At 42.0% G+C, this 27,535-nt stretch overlaps 1 protein-coding gene across 1 annotated transcript; it reads left to right on the top strand.

Moving 5' to 3' along the window:
- The first annotated feature begins 1,222 nt into the window (after positions 1-1,222).
- Positions 1,223-27,406, top strand: LOC117498966 (multidrug resistance-associated protein 4-like). The gene is given in 32 exon segments (XM_034151182.1): positions 1,223-1,497; positions 2,094-2,204; positions 7,443-7,563; positions 8,170-8,394; positions 8,606-8,695; positions 11,117-11,280; positions 11,668-11,793; positions 14,133-14,382; positions 15,494-15,526; positions 15,528-15,602; positions 16,747-16,836; positions 17,104-17,295; positions 20,041-20,135; positions 20,239-20,325; positions 20,908-21,004; positions 21,329-21,532; positions 22,017-22,154; positions 22,353-22,390; positions 22,499-22,602; positions 22,691-22,837; positions 23,213-23,292; positions 24,088-24,238; positions 24,319-24,438; positions 24,521-24,631; positions 24,765-24,865; positions 25,140-25,331; positions 25,405-25,560; positions 25,808-25,897; positions 25,983-26,155; positions 26,246-26,351; positions 26,436-26,570; positions 26,655-27,406. Coding segments are annotated over 32 exon segments (3,966 nt in total). The 5' UTR covers positions 1,223-1,423; the 3' UTR covers positions 26,745-27,406.
- Positions 27,407-27,535: the final 129 nt, after the last annotated feature.

Genomic DNA, 27,535 nt, shown 5'->3' with positions numbered 1-27,535 from the left:
GTGAGCACTTCTTCCTTTGTGCTCATTCATGTGAGATAATAACCTGGGGATATGTGGGATGAGGTTGGCCTATCACAGGACTGGGGTAGCATGGGAAAGGAGTGTTGATCCCTGCAGATGAATGTTATTGGGCTGAGTTCAGCTGCCTGTAATAATCTCCTGCTGGCTTTTCTCCTTCAGCCCTTTTCCCAGTCGGTGCTAGCTAAACATCAACAGGAGGATCAAGTGCCAGGTGTGAGAACCAGGGCTGATTCAGTCTGTTATCGTTAGATGGTCAATGTCAGGATTATAGTTTACCTTGGTTATTGATGACTTCTAAATGTTCCCTTGAACTTTGAAAAGTAAGATCGAGGGTAAAGGGAGAGGCGGTTTTCTCTCACTCTCCCAGTGCAGGAAACACCTGCAGTGTGTCAGGAGGCATCTGGATATCTTCCCCCATCACGTCTCTGTGTTTGTGTAAGGTGACAACATACAGACAGAGAAAGAGAGCAAGCAAACAAAATGATCTTAAAGAGACATTGTATGCAGTCATTTCCTTTATCATGTACTAATTATGATTGTAAAATACTCACACTTTATAGTACTACCACATAAGCAAGCTATATTTTCTTATCTACGCTGATGCATGTTTACTTGGTTATCTTGAGATAAAGTCGGTCAGTGCAACTATAAACTCTATGTGAAATAAAGAGAGATTTTGCTGAGTCACTGTGATAAGACTGAGGCAAGCCACATGAAAGAGGAAATGACTCGGACACCTTTGAACCGTTGTCCGTACTAAACCAGTATATTTTAAAATGGCAATAATGATAATTCAACACTATATATTATAAAGCTTGTTATCCCCACAGAGGGGATTCAGGTCTGGCTGTTGCACTAAGGCAAACATAAGTAGGCCAACGGATAAAAAGAGAAACAAAAATGTAAAATAGGAAATAACCTTGAAATACTGTACAAGAGTCAAGTGAGTCATTAAACAGCTGTACTTGACAGTGACCCAAAGTTAATGTGGATCTTGTGGAACAGTATTTTCAGATTTTTGTCTTTCAAGCTTCCACATGTCGACTATTACACACGATGCAAATCCAGTTATATGTGCTGGAAATGTTCTCAGCCAATCGAGTGAAAGCAGAGCTGGACACGGAGCCAATCCCGGTGGGCGGTCATTATTTTCAGCCAATCCAGGGGTTTTGGGGCGGGGCCTTTGAAGGTGCTTTCTAATGTCTTTTACACGCTAGCTCGTGTGCCGGGAGGGATACGCAACACACCTTGGGGCGCGAAACTTTTAGAACTAGGGGGCCGTGACATGTCGGAGCAGCTATGTAATACAAGCGTGAACCGAAGTTTCTCTACATAGCCCGGAGGGGCGGATTAAAAAGGGGGGAAAAGTCAAAGGGAAACTACCGTGTGAGTGAGGGCTACCATGGAAAAAGACAGTAAAGAAACCAAGACCAACCCGGAGGCTACGGCCGGCCTGGTGTCCAAGATATTTTTCTGGTAAGTGACCAAATGCCCCGGATGATGAACGCTGTTAGCTGCTGTTAGCGGGGGATTTAAAATGTCTCATTGTAGCTGAATGTTTCTCTGTCATTATACTCCCCATTGTCATGAACGTGTGACATAGGAAACTGAGAGTAAACGGAAACCAGAAGGGTTGCTTTTGACTGTTTGAAAAAAGGTGACTGGGTTATTAATCCGTTACGGTTGGTCAACAAAAACTTGTTTCACTTTGAGGTAACAGTTGAGACAGTGATCAGAAACATACCCTGACAATAATATTTGTGTTTAGGTGGTTATTGTTTCCTGTTTTACCGTTTTTGTTTTACTCAATTGAAAGTTGGACATGTTCATTACACTTTGTATGCAGTTCGCCGTTTTATTCTAGACCTACACATTAGATCATATAGTTAAAGTTCACCCCACTTTAAGAGCTTAAAAGTGCTCTGATGTATCTGATTCATGGCTGCTAATGAATTTTATAGTTTACACTTCCATGTGTAGTTGGATCATCTGATGAAAAGTATGAATAGATACACTGTTCTCTTGATCTTTATCAAACTCCAAAACTCTCCTTCTGATTCTTTCTCCGTCAGGTGGCTCAATCCTTTGTTTCGCATTGGATACAAACGCAAGTTGGAAGAAGAGGACATGTACGATGTGCTCACAGAGGACAGGTCGAAGAATCTTGGGCAGGATCTACAGAGGTACAGAGCCTTCAACAAGTTTGTTTACAAAGTAGTTGTATCTGTGAAAAATACACGTCATCATCATGTTGGACTCTAAAAAACCCTAACTTTCATTTATAACTACATTACATATGAATCAAATACAGTGTATAATCAACAGAATACTTCACAACATTAAAACATGTAAATATACAGATGTCACAGTAATAGAGTGGGGCAGGAATGACATATTTGTGTATGCTGACCTGATGTTAGCATCGCAAAGGTTTCATGACAAATAGTCAATACAATTTGACGTTTTAACTTTTGGAATATTGCAGAAAAAATCTCTGTGGCAAACACATGTTTATGATACTTGATGTTATATTCATCATGATAAGCTCCACATATCAACACCACTTTTATTTACACCACTTAGAATTCCCTACCCTGAACACTTCAGGAAGCTCCCTGATAAGGCTGGGCCATATAAAATGTCCCAAATATCGCCATCTGCTCAACAAAATACCTCAATATTATTATTGCCATGATACTGTAGGGTTTACTTTTAGGGCTTTAATAAAATATCCAAACAATTACATTTTTCGACTAATATTCAGTAAGTTATTCTGGATATAATGACTTAGTTAAAGGTTAAGACAAATAATACAAGTTTAAACATTTGATCACTTTACAATAATGCAGCCTTCAAAATCAGCAAAAGGCTACACGTTTGATATTATTATATCCAAAAACGATGACAATGTCTTGTCTAATGCACAATATCAATATGTTCTTCAGGCCTACTTCCCCAAATATTCTATTTGTGCACAGTCACTTTCCTTAGTAATAAGATGACCAGAAATACCCAGAATGCTCCACTTTAGCCCACTGGGGATTCTCAGTTTGTTATATCTGGCTATCCATGATAAGATCCTCCTTTGAAAAACTTCACCACGTGACCATGAGCAGTAAATGAGTATTTCAGCATTGTAACAGATAAAGCATGTGAGAGGCTCACTGGGATGAAAGTTATGTAGTGTTGATGGTTTTATAAATGTTGTCAAAGTCCAGTTGTGTCGTCAGAAACGTGTCCTGAGATGCACTCCTTTCAAATCTAGCAACAACAGGTTTCACTGCATGTCTATCAAGAGAGCTGTTTTAAGATAACATCTGTAATAAAAAAAATAAAAATTAAATAAGTGTTTACCACAGGATTTTTGAGAGATTATGGAGGCCGGGCAGGGTTCCCCCGGAAGAAAACTATACATTTAAAGTTCAATGCATCCATGTGGTGCACTCTCCATCTGTGAGGAAATATAGCGGCTGGTTCTGGGAAGTCACCCGTAAAACATTTCTAAACACATTGGTTGTTTGGAATAGATAAACAAATCTAATCCCCTGGCACTGCCCTACACTAGCATACACCAAAACACACACACACACACACACGGTGCTCAACAGAGAGGACTGACATGAACCAGAACTATGGTCTATGTTTCCTGTAGTTATTGAATTGCTCTTTTTACTGCACTGTTAGTGTACAGTTGTATTATTATTGTGCTGCTGTGTTTATTGTATTTTCTAACTCTGGCACAACAATTTCCTTTGGGATGAATAAAGTCCTATCTTATCTTAACTACCTTTTGTAACTATTCCAACAAACCAGCTTTGTTATGAGTTTGTCACTACAAGTTTATGATAAGTTGTATCTGACCTTTCCAGCTCCCACTGGTCCAATCACAGCCAACAGCTTATTTGAGTTCAGAGAGAAGGAGAGGTTCTGCAGAGATGGAGCATCCAGACTCTACAAAAAACAAACACATTTAAACATTACAAAATCAAACAAGACACCAATTAACCCTTTAACCTTAAAGGTCCCGTGACATGGCCATTTCTACTGATCATAATTCCATTGTTGAGGTATACTAAAATAGATTTACATTGTACAATTTTCCAAAATCAGAAAACTCAGCCTACACACACACACACACACACACACACACACACACACACACACATATATATTAAGAATTAAAATAAGAGTGTGACTAAACATGCTCCTGATATCAAAACCAAGGTCGGAGCAGAGCATTGTTCTAAGATCAAACGGTGTGTTCTTGTACGTGTCAGGAGATTTAAAAACAAAAAGTATTGTCCTCTCTGTCGATAGAAAGAGACGTACCTTTACCACAAATTCCTCGAGAATGACATCCTTTAAATTCCCAGCACATCCTTACTTAAAACCAAATGTACAAACACATTGATCACCACATTTGCAAGGCGTTAACCTTCTAAATAAAGAAAAGTAATGTTAACATTCGCTCTTTTGCGTTGCGTTGCATCCTCAAGGTCAAACAAACATGATGAATGCATTTCCTTTCCTCAATCACAAAGCGTTTTTTTTTTTAACAACGTTTGTATGCAGCATTGATTACATTCATGTTTACTGGCTTACTTCCTCCCTGCCTTTTTATGACGCATTACCACCTGTGGATCAGGGGGATATAGTGAAAGCATTGACAGGAATCTGAGTTACATAACCTGCATGCACACGTGTGTCCTGATTCTCCACAGGGAAACTTAAAACGGCAGGAAGTAAAAACTTTCATTCTATAAATAGAAACCCTTTATAAACATTTAGGCTGTGTCCAGACTGCCTTGAGCTCTAGTCATATAATCACTGGGAATGTCTAAATTAAAAAGGGCCCTGTGGCTCCCAACCGTATTTAATCGAAGCAATGTTTAGTTTTTGTCTTGAGCCTTAACAGGGTGTCCGCGGGGTCTTAAAAAGTATTAAAAGTTTTTTTTCCTTGTACGATGTGAGGGTCTAAGGACAGAGGGTCGTTTTTCTCATACTGATATTCTGAACAAACTGTGCTGTTGTATTTGCTGAAAAGTGTCTTTACTGTAGGGTATTTTTATTATATGTACAGCACTTTGGCTCGACCAAAAATCTTTAAAAAATGTGCTATATAAATAAAACTTAATTTGATTTGATTTGATAAATCAATTTAGCGAAAATGAAGGCTATTAAAAAGTATTAAACGGCATTTTCCAAGGTATTACATTTTGTAGCTTATTTTCAATAACTATATAAATTGTCCAAAGAGGTTGTATTCTAAAGTCTGCCTGAATGTAATCATTGCGTAGGTGTGTAGTGTGATTCTGTGTAGTTTATTTATGGCATCCCGTTGGATTTGACGTCATCTGAACAGGACATCGCACGCTCACTGCTTGATAGCGTGCGAAGGTCCGTTTACGACCGTTGTTAAACAACATCGTTATGGGGAAATGCAAGTTTGCGTCCAAATGGTTGGAAGATAAGGAGGAAGGACACTCAATACTGTATATAGTAAATGTGAGGTAAAGTGTGTCACCAATGTAACCGGTTAAAACTCCAAGTGGCGATGAGGTCTTATGGAATGTATGGAAAGGGTCTTAAAAAAGGTCTTAAAAGGTATTACATTTGACTTCAGGATTCCTGCATATACCCTGCTTAAGAGAATATTTATTTAGTTATTCACAAGAGAAATAAGCAAGATTTTGTTCTCAACTATCTTTCTAATCATCTGTTGAGCTCTAAAATGTAATGTATGCGAACCATTCACATAAACAACCAAGTGCCATTGAATAAGTGAAAAACAAATGACACTGATGTCAAAATGGGATGAAAACCATAACAAATGTTGTGTTAATATATATATATATATATATATATATATAAAATGGCATATCCAAGGGCTAAATAATATAACGAAAACATGTATTGTGACTTTAATTTTTTTTAATACCAATATTACAAATGTTAAGGTCTTTCTCTTCTGTATTATTGACTATACAGATGCAATAACTCATTCTATAGTCAGACTTTATAAGTGTACACTGTATAACTAAGTGCTCTTATATGTAGGCCTGGCCAACGTGTGATGATGAGATGAATTGATTAATTTTTATGTAGGTGCTGAATTTCTAAAAAACGTCATTCAGAGAGTTATTAATTTAAGCCTTATAAACATGTAATTGAATGAGCATTAAATGAAATCTTTAAGAATAACGTAACAGGACGCAGAACAACCGGCCTGTTGAGAACATTCATTTATGAAAAATAACGTAATTTTCGGATCTCCTGTCCGTAACATTATTGTGGGATATAAAAAAAAAACTTTAGTAACCACTGACTTTTTCTCCACCATGCTACTTTTATTCAGATATCCTTAAGCCTAGTTGTAACCCCTTTCTGCTTCAGCGTGTGCTAAACACAAAGCTAACTCAAAGCCAGCTCTTTTTTAACACGCTTTTACAATTTGGACAGTGCCTTATCCCACTGGTCAGTCGTAGTTACTCGACAGTAAAGTCAAACATTATCAGAAAACGTCTGTACAAAGATCAGCTGTAATGTTTGACATTAACAATAGTAGACAACAGGAAAAACATCCCTCATGTTAATGATTAAATGCAATTCTGTTTTGTAAGGTGGTATATTTTGCAACATGTGCAGACCGTTTGCAGGACGGAACCAAAAACTACCAGAAACACTACTCCAACTGTCTTTAAACTTGAACCTAGGCCAAGTGTTTGAATTTTCCATGCAGCAGTTGATTTCTTATCACGTATAACGTTATTTTATGGTCTGTAAGCAAGCAGACAAGGGTTATTCTGTAGTGTTTTAACATCTTGTTGCAGGCGTTTCATTGACAGGAAAATCGAAATCCTAACTGTGGCCAAGTGAGCATGAGATACTGGACTCAATGCCTCTATGCTCTGTTAGTCATGTTTCTATATTTGTTAGTTTGGTTGAAATGTTCTGGGACATTTTGAACTGCTTTACTTAAAAAGGAAGCAACTGCCACTCCATTGTCCAGGACAATGATGCTATCTCTCCATAGACACCTGTGATACCACGAGGATTTTGATTAAATATCGAAGGTTTTACAAAATGAGAATTGTTTGTGGAGCACTTTTTCATGACTGGACATACAGTTGCCACTTTATACCCCTAATGCCTAAAAATATCTAAATATCTGGTCTTATTGTATTTTTTAACTAATCTTAAGAAAAGACTGTGCCTAAGCTTGAAATTATTATTTTATTCTATGCCATAGAGCATCCAAGTGTTTTTTGGAATGATGCAATCTACAAATGTGATTTTAATCTTCAAAAATGTATGAAAGCTTCAACAAATATGTAGCATATGTACTGACTCCTCTTGGTGCATGGCTGGACTGCTTATCACACTAAAAACACATTGTATAACAGGCTGTCTCTATGTTACAGATACTGGGATGTTGAGATCCAGAAAGCTACCAAAGAGCTGCGACCACCTTCACTCACCAAATGCATCATAAAGTGCTACTGGAAACCATATGGAGTGCTGGGAATCTTTACCCTCATTGAAGTAAGTGTTTCAAACTTTGTAAATACGTTGAATAGTGGATTTACTCTCTGGTTTGAAAATGACTTACAATGCCAAACTTACCGTACTGCTAAACAGATATTTTTGGGAACACGCTTTGGTTGGTTAATATTAAAGGGCTTTGTTAAATCTTCGATTCTGATTGGTCAATTTTGACATTGTACGGCCTGTTATTTCTCTATAGCGGACCTCTGCTAAAGACACTCTGATCAAGGCACTATGTGCAGTCATATTAATCTGCAGAAAGAATCCCGGTCAATTTAACATCAGCTGTTGTCAAAATAAAAGTAATTGTGAATAGACTTTGACATTTTCGGGACAGAGAACCTCGATCAATGCTGCCGGCATTTTAAGTTGGGTTGCTATAGTCGCAGTTCAGCTGTTGCTTCGCAGTATAACAGACTAGTCAAAGCAGAAGGAATAACATCATTTTTAAATCAATAAAATATCTTAACTGTGATTCAAATCATTTATTTATTATGTAGCTGTCAGGAGCTTGCTGGCCCTGTCGTGGTTCTTTTCTCCTTGGTTGACTGTGCTAGTGTGTTGTGAAGCTCACCCTTCTCCATCTCCCTGCCTGCCTATCAGGAAGTCATCAAGGTGGTCCAGCCGGTGTTCTTGGGGAAGATGATTATTTACTTTGAGACCTACGACCCAGAAGACATGGTGGCTCTGTACGAGACTCTGGGCTACGCGGCCGGCCTCTCCGTCTGCTCCATCGGACTCGCCCTGCTCCATCACCTCTACTTCTACCACGTCCAGAGGACAGGCATGAAGATCAGAGTGGCCATGTGTCACATGATCTACAAAAAGGTCAGTAGGAGGGCAGGCCCCGTTCACATTATCATTGATGCTGCTTGACCTGCATGTCAAAGGATGACCTTTGAATGTGTTTCTTCAACAAAAAGCCCTAAAACTACAGGTCATATCTCTATATCTCTTTTCCACAAATGTGATATCTTGCAGTTGGGCAGTGTTTGTGATCGATGCTCAGCACTAATGGCCCTTCCTCTCTTCTTCCTAGGCTCTGTGTCTCAGCAGTTCAGCCATGGGAAAGACCACCACGGGCCAGATCGTCAACCTCCTTTCCAACGACGTCAACAAGTTTGATGACGTAAGTGAAACTTAAATCATTCAGAGAGCAGAAGGGCTGCTATTTTTCCCTGCAAAGGTCAAGGTGCTACAACATTCCTGGCCAACAAATGTACATACTTACTCCCAAGTTGCCTTTAGAATCAAGATCAAATTGTTTCTTCTTTGCTCAGGAACAACACTAATCTAAGAGCTCTTGTTATTTGGACTGGCGTTTTAGGTTTTGATCAAATATATTTTATTGATCCTAGATTAGGAAACTGTTTTAGTAGAGCAGTATGTTATTATGTTATTTAATGAGGAGTTGCAATAATGTACCATTATGTAACTTTTACAGAAAATACAGGATATAAGGGAATTGACATTACAGTTAGGGCTGCACGATTTGGGGAAATAATCTAATTGCGATTTCTCTGACAGATATTGCGATTCTATTTGCGATATTTGTTTTTAAGCGACCCAACGAAAGTTTAGTGTAAAATGTGGCCATATCTCCGGCTAGGAAGGTCGTATCAACGTGCTCCCGTCTCTAGCACCCCCGCAGCCCGAGCTACGAGTGAAATAACTAAACTTACATGCAACTTCCGTTGGGTTGCTTTAAAGTCAAGCTTCAGTTTAAGATTCACCCTGTAATAGATGTAAAACATGTGATGGTTTACTAACCATTACTAACCTGACTCAGATGCTTTGTTTCACCAAAGCATCTAGGAAAGCTCCATTGGAAGCCATTTGGAAAGGGCAGGCACTTTCAAAAATACTTGGCAGGTGATTGGATCAATCTGTCTATCACCTTCTATCATGGGCCACTTCTGATTGGTTAACAATGGCTGGTACATGTGGAGCTCAGCACTTCTGATTGGTGTGGAGGACTGACACACAATCGCAGGCTTTCCGATTTGATAATTGCATCATTTAAAAATCGCGATTTCGATTTAAAATCGATTAATCGTTCAGCCCTAATTACAGTCTACAAAATGGAAACAGGATAGAGACATCAAGCAAGATAATTACAATCGGTAACATCCGGTGATAACTGAATGGAAAAGGTCGAGGTGCCACCATTCTGTCTGTCGAATGCTGGAGAACAGAAGGAAGCCAGACGTGTATTACAACTGTTGAGAAAAACTCCCAGCTATTGTGAGGTTTAAGCAACAAGTTAGAAAGACAAAAATACAATAAAATGACACTTTATGATACATTTCAAAACAGATAATATTTGTAGTGTTTAGCTGCATCTACCTCAGTAATCCAGTGCAAGATGAGCTGTATGAACCCCATCTCCACCTGCCTGCATCGTGAGGGAGTGTGTTCTGGGGAATTTAACTCCAGGAATGCACATTTGACCTAGTTCTGCAAGTCACCACTTATGAAGCTTTTAAGTTTAAGGGTTTGATTTATAGCTGCCGGATAAATTGGTTGTTGGGTGTAACGTATTTTCCTGTTATGTGTGGTTACAGTGTCTCACTGTGTTGGCTCTGTCCTGACTGTATCACACAGGAACACGGAGAACGTCTCCCAGCGTGAGGGACTGATTATCCTCTGAGGCTTTGTGGCACCAATCCCACTCTGTCTCATTAAAGTGTTGAGTTTCCTTTTAATCAGAGCCTGCTGGGAAAACACCACTTTGTTGTTTGGCATCGGGTTCTTAAGTTAATCAAGTCCTCCTCTCATGCTGGCTTGCATTAGTCTTTAGAAAGTCACTACCTGACTGGAGTCTGCATGCCTCTTGGCCCTTAGCGATCAATGTGTGGCTCTTTTGTTGAATACTTTTGTTTGTTTATCAGGATCCAAAATACTTCATTTATCCTGAGGGAAATTGGGTTTCGTGACAGTCGTTCCATTTAGAATTAAATGGATACACATAAGAAATATGAAGAAAAAAATCTAAGAAATTGAGTACTGTTTTAATATATTGGGTACCACTTTACAATAAGACTACCCTTATAAAGGATTCATAAAGGCTTTATAATTAGGTTATTAATTAGGTTGTAAACACTTTATTAATCATTAAGAACCATTTATAAACCAGTTCTAACATCAACACAGGCTCACTATTTGGCAAGATGACTAAGCCTTATATTGGCTACTTAGCGAGAATCAACTCAGTGAACAACAGATACCAAGGATGCTGGCTGATGAAGAGGACGAAGTAAGCTAAGTAGCCAATATAAGACTTCGCAGTACAGATAAATGTGGGCTCACTATTTGGCAAGCAACCGGTCTCAGTTGCCCTGTTTATCTCATGTCTTATAAAAGCTTATTAAGGATTTATAAAGTGTTCACAACCTAATTAATAAATGAATTGCAAACTATTCGTAAACCCTTTATAAGGGTAGTCTTATTGTAAAGTGCTACCTTATATGGTATAGTAAAAATGTCCAATAAAAGATGAGCTAAAATTAAAATTCCAGCTTTTGTCCTGGTGGTGACATTCTCTTTCCAGGTGACCATCTTCCTGCACTTCCTGTGGGTGGGGCCCCTCCAGGCCGCGGTGGTGGTGGGGCTGCTGTGGATGGAGATCGGTCCGTCATGCTTGGCAGGCATGGTGGTGCTTATGATCCTGATGCCAATGCAAACCATGTTTGGAAGACTCTTTTCTAAGTTCAGGTAACACACACCCTCACAGAATCCAGATACTCCATTGTAGCTGATAGCTTTGCCAATGTACGGATTCACCCTGCAAATATACTTATATATTTTTTACTGAGCAGAGGTCTCTACTCAAACAACACACAAGTATCAAACACTCCTTTGAAAGTGTATAAAGCTTAATTTCCAAGTCATATTTAATTAGGCTATTGTTAAGCATTAATGGAGTTAATAACTTTACTTTAGTAGCTGTAAGTGGAAGAACCAGTTCTACTTGCAGCAATTATTTTCAAAATAGGAATGCACTTCCTCTTAATCACACACAAACTACTTTTGAAAGTTTTCTGTTACACAATGTTTCTGCAGATTTTAAACAGACTTACTTTTCCTTCATTTTCCTTACAGGAGTAAGACGGCCAGTCTCACGGACGACAGGATCCGCATGATGAACGAAGTGGTGTCTGGGATCAGGATCATCAAGATGTACGCCTGGGAGAAACCCTTCTCTGCTCTGGTGTCTGAGGTCAGAAGGTAAAAACATGAAAGGCATTCTTGTGGTCGGACGTTTTCTTCACAGTTGGGATATTTTGAGATCAAAGTAGCGTGTACTGTTTTAGGAGTTCTGGAGCTTTTCTCTTGGAGATCTGAAATGCGGGTGTAGGGCAGCAACCCTGGTTGTAATTCCCTGCTGAATATGGGTTTTGTAGTCCTTTGTGTGGTGTAGGTTTTGGCTCACATCTCCAGTGTTTATGAAAAGGAAAGGAGATGTGTGGTTAACTTTAACGGACTACAGTACCTTTCCCAATTTTAATCGGCGACTACAAGCTGCATCACCCATTATGTTTTGTTTTCTATTGTTAGTGCTGCTGTTTGGACACACAGTATTTGGTTTGCTTGCAACCCAGTGCCATTGATTCAGGTTGTGCAAAGAAGGGGTGTGTTGTTTGTTTTTCCTATTGAAATACATTTAAGGCGACAGCTAACGTCCTGGTTTTGGGGCGCACCCTTAATGTGAGATAACATTAATCTGATTAGCGCTGAAAGAGGGCGACAACTACTCCAGGTGAAACGTGAACATTTGGCTGACCATAAAACTTCCATGGAGCTTTATCTAAATTACGAAGAAAAAGGATATTGGTGCAAATCAAATCAAATCAAATCAAATCAAATCAAATCAAGGTTTATTTATAGAGCACATTTAAAAGCGATTTTTGGTCGGGCCAAAGTGCTGTACATGTAATAACTACAATCACATAAAAACACATTTCTATAATCACAATAAATTACAACAGATATTTAAAAAGAAAACACAGGGAAAAGTCAGGTGTCGTGCTCCGCTCTGACTAAAAGGCCAGGGAGAAGAAGTGTGTCTTAAGAGTAGATTTAAAAACCCCTAGGGTCTGGGCCGACCTCAAATGGAGGTGCAGCATCAGAACAGGTTCCAAAACGCACATACAGAGATATATTACATTTTTGTGATGGACGTCACTTGAGTTTGTTGATTTGATTTGATAGCAGTCTAATTTCTCTGTTGTAGTAAGAATAGGGATGGGTATCGTTAAGGTTTTAACGGTACAACTACTTTTATCGATACTGCTTATCGATCCGGTCTTATAACGGTACTTTTATCGGTTCTTTTGGAGAAAAAAATGAGGTAAACTAACTAAACAAATTGTGAACAAAACTAACATTGCTTTTTATTTAAATTAAATACATAATATTTCACATCAAAAGAAACAACAGTATTAGATAATCTGGTGACAGAATTGTAAACAGAATAGCTGAAACTTTAACAAAATAAATAACTCAGTTACTTCTAATCATTAACCCATGTTTGAATCATTGAGTTAGCTCCGTGTGTTGCTGCTAGCATACATAATACCTGACGTGGAAAAGTTAGTCGTGGATGGGGCTACAGAGCTACTAGAAAGACAGTCGAACCCGGTGCATTTCTCCGTCTGAATGTGGTGCACTTTTGCTAAATGTTTAGACAAATTGCTCGTGTTACCGCCCTGACATGCTAAACTCTTATTGCACTTTTGGCAACGAGCATGTCCACATCGAGACGGGTAAAGTTTAACCACACCTCGGAGCGCGTTCTCTCCGCCATCTCCTCCGTGTGTGTGTGTTGCTGCATGTAGCAGCTGCGTGTGTGTAAACTGCCCCACCCCCTCGCACCCAGACGGGGGAGAGAGATCTCTCGTCTGGATTGGAAAGATCGAAAATACTAAAAATAATCATAGACGCATTTTGTAGTCTTTTTTGCATATTAGAAAGGGAGTTGGCGACACTAAAACTGCAATATAATGTTTGTGTAGCAATAATACATATGACATATTTTTTACATCCAGTACCGATAAAAAGACCGATAACGTCGGAGCTTAACGGTACCACGGTCTTTAATAATTCAGCCCCGGGGCCCGTTTAATACCGGGGCTCGGTACCCATCCCTAAGCAAGACACTGTCAATATTTAGCAGAAACCCATTTCTATTTGGGTTTCTGTTTGGTTTAACTTTGTAGTTTAAATTGAGATGCCATAGCAACCTAAGCAACATGACTTTATCTCCAACATGGTTCTCGTGATTTTATTCTCTGTACCTTAAAGAAGGTGGCATGTTAGCTTTGTGAACTGACATGGTTTTTGGCAAACCTTCTTGATCTGTGCTAGAAGGGCTGACAAATCAAAACAGCCAATCCTCTATTTCCCCCACTCAATAACCCAGAAAAGCAGTTATTAAAATCATCCACTGCCAAACCCTACATCTATAATTGTTCTGTAGTTTTGGTAAAAAGACAACAGCAAATTGTGACTAGATTAATTTTCTTAAAATCAGTGTGTGAATGTTGTATTTCTCTGCGTCCACTTAGGAAGGAGATCTCCAAGATCATGAAGAGCTCCTACCTAAGAGGCCTCAACATGGCATCCTTCTTCTGCGCCAGCAAGATCATCCTCTTCATCACCTTCACCCTCTACGTCCTGCTGGGAAACACCATCACAGCTAGCCGCGTGTTCGTGACGGTTTCGCTGTACACCGCCGTGCGACTCACTGTCACGCTCTTCTTCCCCAGCGCCATCGAGAAGCTGTTCGAGAGCCGCGTCAGCATCCGCAGGATCCAGGTACGGCGATTCAGGCTTTGACTTCAGTTATTAAACTGAACTAAGGGTTACGTGTTGAATTCATAACAAGGGGATTACATTTGGAACTTTAAAATGGATGCCAAAGCTATCAGACCTTGCTCCTACTTGGACTTAGGATCAGCGTCAGAAATATTTCTCTTATCTTGGGGTCAATTGGGTTTCTTGCCAGGTGTTATATTTTAAAATGAAACATTTAAAGGGGACCTATCATGAAAAATTGCACTTTTTGATGTCTTTTATACATAAATATGTGTCCCCGGTGTGTCAGAGAACTCACGCAGCGTCAGAAAATAAAACCCTCTCTTTTCCTCCGTACCCAAATCTCTAAAAACGGGGCTACAACGGAGCTGATCCAGATTTGCGTCCGATATGACGTAATATCTGAAATGTAGGCTGGCTTTACACCCACGGCCCTATCAGAAACTGCTATCAGAAAAAATGCCGACTGTTTTGGACATAATATGGTCGGTGCATGTTGACATTAGCATCGCTAACACTCAGAGCTAACCTGTACTGGAGAGCATGTGTGTGAAGAAGCAGGAAATAAAAAGGAACTCACCTTGTGGTATAACCGGCAAGAGAGAAAGCCTTTGAGCTCCATACTGTGTCAGAAATAATCCATGATAATCCATGATATGGCGTTTCATCACGGCAGTATTTCGTTTAGACAGTAGCTGCCGGGTCCCGCATGAGCTCAGCCCCCTCCTTTTTTATTTTAAAGTTTTATACCCCAAATCAGCACTTTTGAAACAGGAAGTGAAATAGAGGGATATGAGGGATGGCTAGAATGAATAGAATCTGTTTGGTATTTTGAGCAAAACACTTCATAGACATGTTTTTTATATATTTTTATATATCTGAGACCTATGCTATTGCCTAAAAATAGCATGATAGGTGCACTTTAAATAAACATAAAAAGTAGATGTGCAGATGCAAAATATAAAATAAAATAAGATATTTATATAAACATAAGAATCTAAAGTAAAAAGGCCAAAAAAAGATTACTCAATATTTCTGGACACTGGAAGACCCTCAGATAGACATTAAAGAGAAGATGTCTCAGATGTGTTGTGTTCTTTTTACGGTCCAGGAGTTCCTGATGCTGGATGAGATCATAGAGAGCCCCGCTGCCCCCCCCACAGGAGGAGAAGGAGGACGCCTCGGTGGAGATGCAGGACCTGGTCTGCTACTGGGACAAGGTCGGTTAGCTAACGCTCACTGGTGTACACACTAGCAATGCCCTGAACCAATTCACTACATCACGCAAATCCAGAAATATGATTTAACCTTCAACCACCCACAGCTCTGCTTGGTGAACGCACTCGCAGTATGTGCTTTCTCAGACTGCTAATACAATTAATAATAATAATAGATTAATTTTGTTAGCGCTTTTACAGGTGCTCAAAGACGCTTTACAGATATAGTGAAAAAAAAGAACAACAAATAAATAAATATAGTTAAAGTCAAATTAAAATCAAGCAATACAAAAACACATTAAAAGTTTTTTGAAGGTGGTGGGGTCAGTGCAGTCTCTGATGGTGTGTGTGTGTGTGTGTGTGTGTGGGGGTGTGTGGGTGGGCTGAGTTCAGGGTGTGTGTTCAGTGTGTGTGTGGGCTGAGTTCAGGGTGTGTGTTCAGTGTGTGTGTGTAGGCTGAGTTCAGGGTGTGTGTTCAGGCTGAGTTCAGGGTGTGTGTGTTCAGGCTGAGTTCAGGGTGTGTGTGTTCAGGCTGAGTTCAGGGTGTGTGTGTTCAGGCTGAGTTCAGGGTGTGTGTGTAGGCTGAGTTCAGGGTGAGTTCAGGGTGTGTGTGTAGGCTGAGTTCAGGGTGTGTGTGTAGGCTGAGTTCAGGCTGAGTTCAGGGTGTGTGTGTAGGCTGAGTTCAGGCTGTGTGTAGGCTGAGTTCAGGCTGAGTTTCTCACTGTCTCGCAGACCCCACGCAGCAACTAGGAAACAACACCATTAATACAGCTCACACTGTCTGCTCCGCGAGCCCGCAACGTCCCGCCAACACGGCACCCAGACCCCACGCAGCATTCTCATCTGTTTGTCATTACTGGTGTCCTTTTCTGGTTGCTAACGCCATTGTAACACATAATCACTGATGTTCCACTGTAATGGTGGTGGAGTGGGCGAGCTGACCAATCAGAATACACATACTATACAGAGAGGCTGTATGAGAAACCAATGTGATTTTGGAAAATTGAACAATGTAAATCTATTTTAGTATACCTCAACAATGGAATTATGATCAGTAGAACTGGCCATGTCATGGGACCTTTAAGGTTAAAGGGTTAATTGGTGTCTTGTTTGATTTTGTAATGTTTAAATGTGTTTGTTTTTTGTAGAGTCTGGATGCTCCATCTCTGCAGAACCTCTCCTTCTCTCTGAACTCAAATAAGCTGTTGGCTGTGATTGGACCAGTGGGAGCTGGAAAGGTCAGATACAACTTATCATAAACTTATAGTGACAAACTCATAACAAAGCTGGTTTGTTGGAATAGTTACAAAAGGTAGTTAAGATAAGATAGGACTTTATTCATCCCAAAGGAAATTGTTGTGCCAGAGTTACAAAATACAATAAACACAGCAGCACAATAATAATACAACTGTACACTAACAGTGCAGTAAAAAGAGCAATTCAATAACTACAGGAAACATAGACCATAGTTCTGGTTCATGTCTAATGTTTTTTTGTCCTTCCAGTCCTCTCTGTTGAGCACCATCCTGGGAGAGCTGCCCAACGAAAAGGGGACTCTGAAGGTCAAAGGTCAGCTGACGTACGCCGCCCAGCAGCCCTGGGTGTTCCCCGGAACAATCCGCAGCAACATCCTGTTTGGGAAGGAGCTGGAGCCCCAGAAGTACGAGAGAGTCCTCCGAGCCTGCGCCCTGAAGAGGGTGAGATACGCTTGAATGACTTTGCAGTTCACCTGGTACTGCGCGGATAGATAAAACACTGACTCATCAAATTCATAAACAATCTGATTGATGTACTACCGCACTCGGACTCACTCTGAAATGTGTCAGGAGATAACTTCTGTCATGATTTGGTGCTAGAGAAAAAGTAAATGAATGCTCTCTGTATGGGCACTTGACCTTTGTTTTAAGACGGGTCAAAACAATAAATGATACCTAATGATATATATTTAGTTTTGATTGATGGTGTCAGAATCTTAGGATGATATGTACACAGAGTTACATATTAGCTAAGGAATTTCTCAGTTAATGTCAGCTGCTGTTTGCTTTACCAAAAAGAGCAGCTGCAGGTAGAAAAGACAAAACTGGAACCAAACAGGCTGACTAGGTGCTCATTCATTCATTCATTCATTCATTCATTCCTGGAGCACTGACAGCAGTGACCTGTGAAAAATGATCCTCTGGCAGCAGCGTTATCTTCGTGCCTGCAGGCTAACTGTATTTGAATGTCAATATGATGTAAAGTCATTCTACGGCAGAGTCTAAGCTAAAGTTGTATGGATGGTTCCTACTTTTCTCTTGGACTGATTGGACTTGGACAGAGGGGCAATGCGATTTATAAGAGAACCGTTTTTGTTGCATTTGTTGAAATTGTCTTTTAAATTCGACAGCCATCAATACAAAAAAAAGGAAACAAATTGGAGTCTCTGGCTGGAGCGGGCCTGTAATAACCCGTCTAATCATTTACCTGCCAGCCGTAAACTCATTGACGTTGACAGCATTGAGCACTGATAGCCACATTGGTCTTGAATGAGTCATTTGGGGTACTGGTTTTAAAAAAGACCTTTTGCCGGTTTCTGAAGATCAGCCGAGCCACGAGTTTCAGACAGAACACTCACTCTGACGTTGGTTTCAATGCATAACTACATGACAAAATGTACCTAGAAAAGGAGAGGTCACCCAGGCTGTGTCCAGTAAATGAGTTACTTATGAGTCCTTTGATTGCTTTTGATTGTACATAATAAAAGGAAATCATCCAAATAAAACAAAAAATGCTATGAAATAAATTGTCCCGATGTGACGCAGGATCAGACATTATTGTGTTTGAATGGACATATTATGGGACCATCTTTGTATGCAGTCATATCATGTGCTGACTCACTATGACTCTAAGCAGCTATGTTACTGTCAGGATGTGTAATGATTTAATGATGGGATTAAGAGAGAGCTTGATAATGGAAAAGGATGGATTTGAACTAAAAGTGTTGTCATGTTTGCATCTGTATCGCACAGCCAGGGAATGTTGGTTAAAAAAAATAACCAAATGTTTTTCACACATCTGCCATGTTTTCTTTTGTCTATAAAATGGAATGGGAAACTTTCCATCAACAAATTCAACGTTTTCTTATGTCAAGAACAGACAAAAACCCAGAGAGATTTAGTTATATACATCTATTTATTTATTTGTGTCGATACCGCTAATAATTACACAAATTATGTTTTGTGTGGCCTGCGATGTGCTGAAGACAGATATGTTACTGCACGAAGTGTCGTTGAGAGAAACGAGTGGTGTTGTCAATGTCATGTTGTTAAATCAAATCAAATCAGGTTTTATTTATATAGCACATTTAAAAGCGATTTTTGGTCGAGCGAAAGTGCTGTATCTAATAAATGTAATAAAAACACATTACTACAATCACAATAAACGACAATAAATTACAACAGATATATATAAAAAACAAAATAAAAATAAAAACACAAGGAAAAGTCAGGAGTCGTGCTCCGCTCTAACTAGAAAGCCAGAGAGAAGAAATGTGTCTTAAGAGTAGATGTAAAAACCCCTAGGGTCTGGGCCGACCTCACATGGAGGGGCAGAGTGTTCCAGAGCCTAGGGCCAGCTGCTCCGAAGGATCGGTGCCCTCGGGTTTTTAGCCTGGTCTTGGGCACTACCAGCAGCAGCTGGTCAGCAGACCTTAAAGCTCTGGCTGGGGTGTAGCGCTGGAGGAGTTCAGCTATATAGGCCGGAGCCAGCCCATTTAGGGCTTTGAAAACAAATAAAAGGATTTTAAAATCAATTCTGAACCGAACTGGAAGCCAGTGTAGTGAGGCCAGAATAGGGGTGATGTGGTCACGCTTTTTGTGGCCAGTCAGCAAATGTGCAGCAGCGTTTTGGACTAGCTGCAGGCGTTTAATTGAGACCTGGTCCATATCCACATACAGAGCGTTGCAATAGTCCAGTCTCGAGGTTACAAAGGCGTTAATAACCCTTTCTAAGTCATTAAAAGATAAATACGACTTGGTTTTGGCCAATAGTCTTATTTTAAAAAAGCAGGATTTGACTACGGTGCTGACCTGCTTGTCGAATTTAAAAGTGCTATTGAAGGTCACTCCAAGGTTCATGACCGAGGGGAGGATGTGTAAAGGTACAGCATGTGCTTTCTTTGGCACATGTTCAGACATGTACGGACAACATGACCAGAGGGTTACACTGTCTCTGCGGTTCCTCCTCTTAGTTGTGCACGGCAGCCTCAGGTTATTATTACAGAGCTGTGTCTGTTGCTCAGTCAGGTGAGGCCTTCTCTACAGTCTCTTCTGTCTTAAGTGTTATTTGTTTAATTTCAGAAATGAAAAATTAAGATGTAAAACAAGTTCAGTGTGATTTCCCCCTCCCCCTTCTATTTAATTGTTTTTGAGTTCTACATTAATTGTATTGTTGTGTGACTGCAGGACATGGAGCTGCTCCCAGATGGAGACCTGACACTGATCGGGGACAGAGGGGCCACTCTCAGCGGGGGACAGAAAGCTCGGGTCAACCTGGCCAGGTGAGAGGACATACGACACCAGATGGGATTAACTGCATTTGATGATGAGATAAATCAAAATAGTTATTTATTATACTATTGACTGGGATTGATGTGTTTTCAGGGCTGTGTATCAGGACGCAGACATCTACCTGCTGGATGACCCTCTGAGCGCCGTGGACGCAGAGGTGGGGAGACACCTGTTTGAAAAGTGAGTGATTTGAGAGTAACGTAAAACATTTCAGGCACGAAGTGTGTGTACATGCTCTGGTCCGCACATATTAGAGCAGGTTACAGCACAAGGATCGATCAGACTCCAGTCTCTTTGTATTCAAACAGAAAAATGCGGTGTTCTGGTTAACTCCCCGTGAGAGAGAGCTTCCAGTTAGATCTCAGCAGTAGAAAAAGGTTAATCTGTTTTCAGCATTTTGCTATACAGTTTACACTGAGGGCTATGCATCTCAAGTGAGAGCAGAGAAGTTTTTCAGGGAAGAAAAAGTTTCCAGTGTTTTTAAAAGGCCAGAGGCTAAGGCAGGAAGAGGTGCGGTGCTGTTACTGTCAGGAGGACAATCGGAGTTGACCCACTGCTTCCTGTTACACTCTTCCGCTGGGATAATACAGTGACATTATGTAACAACTATAATATATATTGGACACACACTGATACAGTAGATCGACTTAAGATTGCTGCTCTGTTATAAGGGGGGTGGGGGGGATTCTGAACTATCTAGATAAATAGCACTAAAGGCTGTCACTACAACTGACTCAAAGTTCACTGTCTGTGTGTCCTCAGGTGTATCTGTGGCCTGCTGAAGAACAAGCTTCGTATCCTGGTAACCCACCAGCTTCAGTACCTGCAGGCCGCCGACCAGATTATCGTCCTCAAGGAGGTCGGTGTCTCTACAGAGCAACATAACATGTGCAGCACTATGTGCAGCATTTACACTCCGATTCACTCTCCAGCACCAAGTGGCAAAAACATCTCGTACACATCTGGGAGAAAAGAGAGCGTAAAGTCACGTTGAACATCACTTCTTGTTGAGGTCACTAACAGGAAGCCAGAGTGTTTGTGTTTGAAGACGTCAGCACCATTAACTATAAACCTGTCTGAGTGTGTTTACATGGAGAGATAGTGTTTGTGTGTTGGCAGCGCTGATGTAAACACAGTCACAGATGTGCACAGTATCCTAACTGTGTGTGTGTGTTTGTGTCAGGGTCACATGGTGGCTAAGGGGACGTATGCAGAGCTGCAGCGGTCGGGGGTGGACTTCACCTCCTTGCTGCAGCAAGAGGAAGAGGAGGAGGAGCAGCAGCAGGCTCCTCAGGAAGTGTCTGTGAGGAAGAGAACTCTGTCCCAGAACTCTGCGCTCTCTCAGGCATCCTCCGTGCACTCGGTCAAAGACGGAGACCATTTACCGGTTTGTACATCATCTCCCCTCTCTGGCAATACTGCGGCATTTGCATGGCAGTGGAACGGCAAAGAAAGCGGCACAAGCTGCCATGCGAGTATTTGCGTAGCCGAAATTATACGGAGGGGAATCACAGTGTGGGAAATGTGTCTGAATTCAGATATCATCCAATCTATTCCATTTATTCCTGTTCCATTTATTATAATATAATTCTATTCATTTCATTTTTTTTTTTTTAATTAAGATTAGCCGATGCAAATATTCTTACAATTCAATATTGTATAATACTCCAGAGCCTTGTTAAGTCCAACATGAAAAAAACGATGTTAAAAATCCACAACATGTATTTTATCTGACCAAATATTGTTTTGACAATGTCTTTTTATCACGTGTGTGTCCGTTGGACACAATAAGTAGTTAACAGTAGTCGTCTGTCCCGCATAAAGCTTTTCTGTGCACTTGTGTTCATTGGTCACGATGTTTGTCCACGCAGGCAGAGGCTGTGCATACGGTAGCAGAGGAGAGTCGCGCTCAGGGAAACATCGGAGCGGGTCTGTACGTGAAGTACATGAGAGCTGGAGCCAGCGTGGTTCTTCTGATCTTCGTCATCCTGGTCAACATTCTGGCTCAGGTATGCAGGGAAGGCCAACGGAGGCACCACCAGGTTGAGGAAAAGTAAAATCCTCTGGTATAGCCGAGTGAGAAAATGTGGAAAAGATTCTATACTATATTCTATACACAAAAAGTGCATTGATCAATGAATGTAAGAGGAATTGGTCCCCTCTTGAGAGAAACACTAACCGGCTGCTTGCTCTTTTCAATTCTCTAGGTGGCATACGTTATGCAGGACTGGTGGTTGGCTCATTGGTAACTATGACAATCACTGAGAAGATAAAAAATGTTAACTTGCCAGTCATTTCTCAGAGTTCTTTATTTTTGTACAACCTAACTTGTTTTTCCTTTTTGACCAATCAGGGCCGACGAGCAAGGGAAGCTGCTGGTGAACGGCACCGTCATCCAGAACGGACAAAACGTCACGGTGGAGCTGGACACGACGTTCTACCTGGGCATTTACGGAGGTAACCTCAGAACACGCGTGGTTCTTTACACCGCCACCTTGTGCGCATCGGTAGTTAAACAGAGAATATTTTGCCGGGTGTTTTCCAGGTTTGACGGCGGCCATCGTCCTGCTCGGTTTTGTGAGGAACATGGTCATGTTCCACGTGCTGGTGAAGAGCGCACAGGCTCTGCACAACCGCATGTTCAACTGCATACTAAGGACGCCCGTGCGCTTCTTTGACATCAATCCCATCGGTAAGCAAAAGTTCAACATGACTTTAGCTGCCGTCAGTTGCCAAAGTATTGCCCGTCTCAAGGATTATTTACAGGAGCATAACTTTACTAAATATACAATGGGAAATAACATGAAACGAGAAGTTGCCATGGCCCAAATATAAACTGTATAACGGTGTATGGGCCGCATTGAAACAGGCTTTTTTCCTGTCTTAGCAACAAGTCGTAGCAACAAGTCGTAGCACTTAACAACACAATCCAGCATTAATCTTTTATTCACACAGTCTACCGTAAAAGGTGCCACCTCTAACCACATTGATAAACATAAACTGTAGTGGCGATGGAAGCATGATCTTCTGCTAAGCGGTTTCCATTGAATGTATTTTGTCTCCTCAGGAAGAGTTTTAAACAGGTTTTCAAAGGACATGGGCCAGCTGGATTCTAACATGCCGTGGACTATGGTGGACTTTATTCAGGTGAGGAGTGGTCTCACGGCAGCGAACATGGGGGCCGTTTAGTATATCTTTGTACGGTCGAGTTGAATAAACATTGCACGGCTTCCACACAAAGGAAACTATTAGATTAACAGTAACTTGTTTAAGGCAGTACATGTGGTGGCATTGAGGTTCATTTTATAAGCCATTAGTTTCTTTAATGAATTAAGTGGCAAATGTTCCATGAGTGGGACAAGCAAGGGTTAAGTAAGGGTTCATTAGAAACTGGATATTGTCAGCAAATAGTAAGAGGAACTATGTTGTATAATGTTAATGAGGGACACACATCAGAAGTAAGTGAGATCATCTATTTAAATGAAGAAATAGGTTCCATGTAGTAATGTAATTTGTGATGCAAGTCTGTGTATTTAAAAGACTTGTCAGGAATAGGCAGTAAATAATTAGTGAATTAGTGCTGTTGTTGCTGCTGGAACTGCTACCCCCACGACCCGACCAGGGATAAGCGGGAGAAGATGGATGGATGGATGGTGCTGTTGTTTGTGCAGACAGGCAGCAGAGAGGCAGGGGAGACGTTTTTCTATAAGAGATGTGCCCAGAAGTAGATGCTAAACCCAAAACAAACAGTGACAACTAAAGCTACGGTAGTTTGTTTTTTCTTCCCTCCTAAGCAAAGAGGTAAATGTCGGGCGAAGGATTGCCTGATTTATTGCCAGAGAGCAGCCTTCTGCATAAACTGGAGATAATGACCAGATCGTCTTTAGGAAATTCTTCAGTCATCAGTTCGTCAAACAGTAACGTGTTTCTTTCTCTGCGCAGGTGTCCCTGCAGATCATCGGGACGGTAGCCGTGTCAGTGTCGGTGATCCCCTGGATCCTCATCCCCGTGCTTCCTCTGCTGCTCGTCTTCATCTACCTGCGGCGCTACTTCCTGCAGACTGCCAGGAACATCAAGCGCCTCGAGGCCACCAGTGAGTCTCCCACAATGCAACAGCGTACGTATCATGATGCAGGCCGATCGCTCGTGAAACGTTTATCGTCTGTCCCGCAGCTCGGAGTCCCGTGTTCTCCCACCTGTCGTCGTCCCTGCAGGGCCTGTGGACCATCCGAGCCTTTAGAGAACAGGAGAGGTTCCAGAACGTCTTTGACGCCCATCAGGACCTCCACTCAGGTTCTCCTCAGCTTCAATGCTTTACATTTCCCCGGAGCCTCGCCAGTGCAGCGCGGGTAATGTTTTTCTCCGTGTCTAACAGGGGCCTGGTTCCTGTTCCTCACCACCTCTCGCTGGTTTGCTGTGCGTCTGGACGGCATTTGCGCCATCTTTGTTACTACGGTGACCTTTGCCTGCCTTCTGCTCAGAGACCGTGAGGCAGACTTTTGATTCTTAAACATTAACCTCTGGCTTTTGACCACCTCGCAACGAGTGGGAAATGATTAAATAAATAACCATTTATAGACGGAATCAAATCTGTAAAATGTCTGTCCCCCGGTTGTTAGAGCTGGACGCCGGCTCTGTGGGTCTGGCTCTGACGTACTCCGTCACTCTGATGGGCATGTTCCAGTGGGGGGTGAGGCAGAGTGCAGAGGTGGAGAACATGGTAAGCTATTGATAACCAACCTGTAAAGCTTGATATGTTGGCCTCTGCTGACCTGATTTGTGATTTGTGTGTGTTTTGTGCGGGTCATCTTTATATTCTCCCATTTGCCCTTTTTCGGCCAAGTTGAGAAGTAACAGTCCCCGATAGTGTGTTATTGTGAGTGTTGCCTTAAGGTGACGACGGTTACTGTAATACCGAACACTCGGGAACACACTGTTTGATCTTAATGCGTGTTGTTTTAACATGTAGTCAACCAGATCTTTACTGTGTTCAGATGACGTCAGTGGAGAGGGTGGTGGAGTACACCGAGCTGGAGAGCGAGGCACCCTGGGAAACTGAGAAGCGTCCTCCTCCCGATTGGCCCAGCAAAGGCCTGGTGACCTTTGACCGCGTCAGCTTCTCCTACAGCCCCGAGGGCCCGCTGGTGCTGAACAACATGAAGGCAATGTTCAGACCCCAAGAGAAGGTGAGACAGGTTTGAACAGTCCCAGGCTCCGAGACAGTCTACAGGATGTTAAACCTTGTTCTCTGTGTGTCAGGTGGGCATCGTGGGGAGGACGGGCGCCGGGAAGAGCTCTCTGGTGTCGGCTCTGTTCCGCCTGGCCGAGCCTCAGGGGAAGATCTACATAGACGGAGTTCTGACCTCTGAGATCGGCCTCCACGACCTGCGCACCAAGATGTCCATCATCCCTCAGGTGAACATCCAAAAACCTTGGTTGCAGCGGAATTGTCCAAAAATATTTTCCGATCCACTATTTCTTGTCCTCTGTGTGAAACGTCACGGGGTCGAGGAATAGCGGTTTGGAGAATTAAAAAGGAGAATCCGACTGCATTTACCCTATCTGACGTATTAACGACGCTCCAGCGGATGTTATTGATGTGCATCGACCAATTACATTAAGTCAACTGACTCATAACTTACTTTGACTCCCTTTTCCCCAGGACCCGGTGCTGTTTACAGGCTCCATGAGGAAGAACCTGGACCCCTTCGGCCAGCACTCTGATGAGGACCTGTGGAGGGCTCTGGAGGAGGTCGGTACCCCCCGTCTGTCCTGCAGTTCAGTGAGATCTCACTCTGCTCGGTGCATCGGGCTAACTCCCCCTTTCCCTCCCGCAGGTGCAGCTCAAGTCGGTGGTGGAGGAGCTGCCCGGGAAGCTGGAGACGGTGCTGGCCGAGTCGGGGTCCAACTTCAGCGTGGGCCAGAGGCAGCTGGTGTGTCTGGCCCGGGCCGTCCTCCGACAGAACCGCATCCTGGTCATCGACGAGGCCACGGCCAACGTGGACCCCAGGTACCGCTCGGCAAGATCTCGCTTTGCTTATTTTTAAGCTTAAATCGTTCGGTCTACAGATGTCCTTATTGTTACCCTGTCTCTCTACAGGACGGATGAACTGATCCAGAAAACCATTCGGGACAAGTTCAGAGAGTGCACCGTGCTCACCATCGCTCACCGCCTCAACACCATCATAGACAGCGACAGGATCATGGTCAGTCCTAGAGTCGCGGCACTGTCTACAAACGAGCCTCTGTACTGTTATACGATAACTCATTGAGTCTCATTTGGTCCCCAGGTGCTAGATGCAGGGAGAATTCAGGCCTATGATGCACCTTACACGCTGCTTCAAGATCCAGAAGGAATCTTTTGCAAAATGGTGCTGCAGACCGGCAGGCAAGAGGCGGCAGCGTTACTGCAAGCGGCCAAACAGGTGGGTCTCGCCCTCTGCAAACATTTGACATAAATGCTACAAAAACGTTTTCCCATCTCACTTTACAAACTCTTTGCTCTTCAGGCATACAACAGCAAAAGCCGTCCTGACGTCGCTAACGGACACGCGGAGACGGCAGATGGTCACTTGGTGATCTTTGAGACGGCGCTGTGAGCTCGTGGAGGGGATTCCTCGGACGTCACAAAGTGCCTGCGCGCTCGCAAATGGCCGAATGAAAGACTTGGTCGCTGTAGCCCGTCGGGAGACGGGACCCTGAGAGGCCCTCCGCTCGCTGTGCCTCAGCCAAATGTACACGTGCACATTTAGCCCACTCAGAGACCGACAGCTTCAAATACATGGCTATTTATTTACCGTGCTGTACGTTTGCCCTCTGTCTGATGATGCCTTGAAGAAGTTGCTTATTTAATATATATATACGGTATATATATATATATACACACACACAAGTGCCTTATTTTAAGTTTGCACATGTGTCAAGGCCAGTGTCTGATCTATCCGCAGTAGCCTTGTGTCTGTTCGTACGGGTAGTATTATTGCACGCCGCTGATCCTTGTCAAATCAAACTCAAAACAAATGTTTCGGCAATCTCGTTACTAATTGTTTTTGTACAATTGTGTTGACATTTCAGTCATCTACACAAGTTTAGAACTGCAGTACATCAATCTTCGGACTTAACAGTTTCCAGGTGAGGACGTGTCCAATTAATTTGTTAGAATGACATTACACTTTTAATTACTTTTTAGTTGGTTTACCAATTTGTCATAAATATGTTTGTACCTTTGTTCTCAAATGCTGAATACAAATTGTACATCTTGCACTGATGTCATTTGGTTCTTTTACACACTATATCTATACATAAACTAATACCTTTACCTTCAGGAAAGGGATACATGAACTACCATTCCACAACATAGATCTGGTATTACAGCCCCTCTATTGTTCAC

This window comes from Trematomus bernacchii, unplaced genomic scaffold (genome assembly GCF_902827165.1).
Source record: "Trematomus bernacchii unplaced genomic scaffold, fTreBer1.1, whole genome shotgun sequence".
Classification (NCBI taxonomy): domain Eukaryota; kingdom Metazoa; phylum Chordata; class Actinopteri; order Perciformes; family Nototheniidae; genus Trematomus; species Trematomus bernacchii.
The sequence above is the reverse complement of the archived record's forward strand: the minus strand, read 5'-3'. Positions and strand labels throughout refer to the sequence as shown.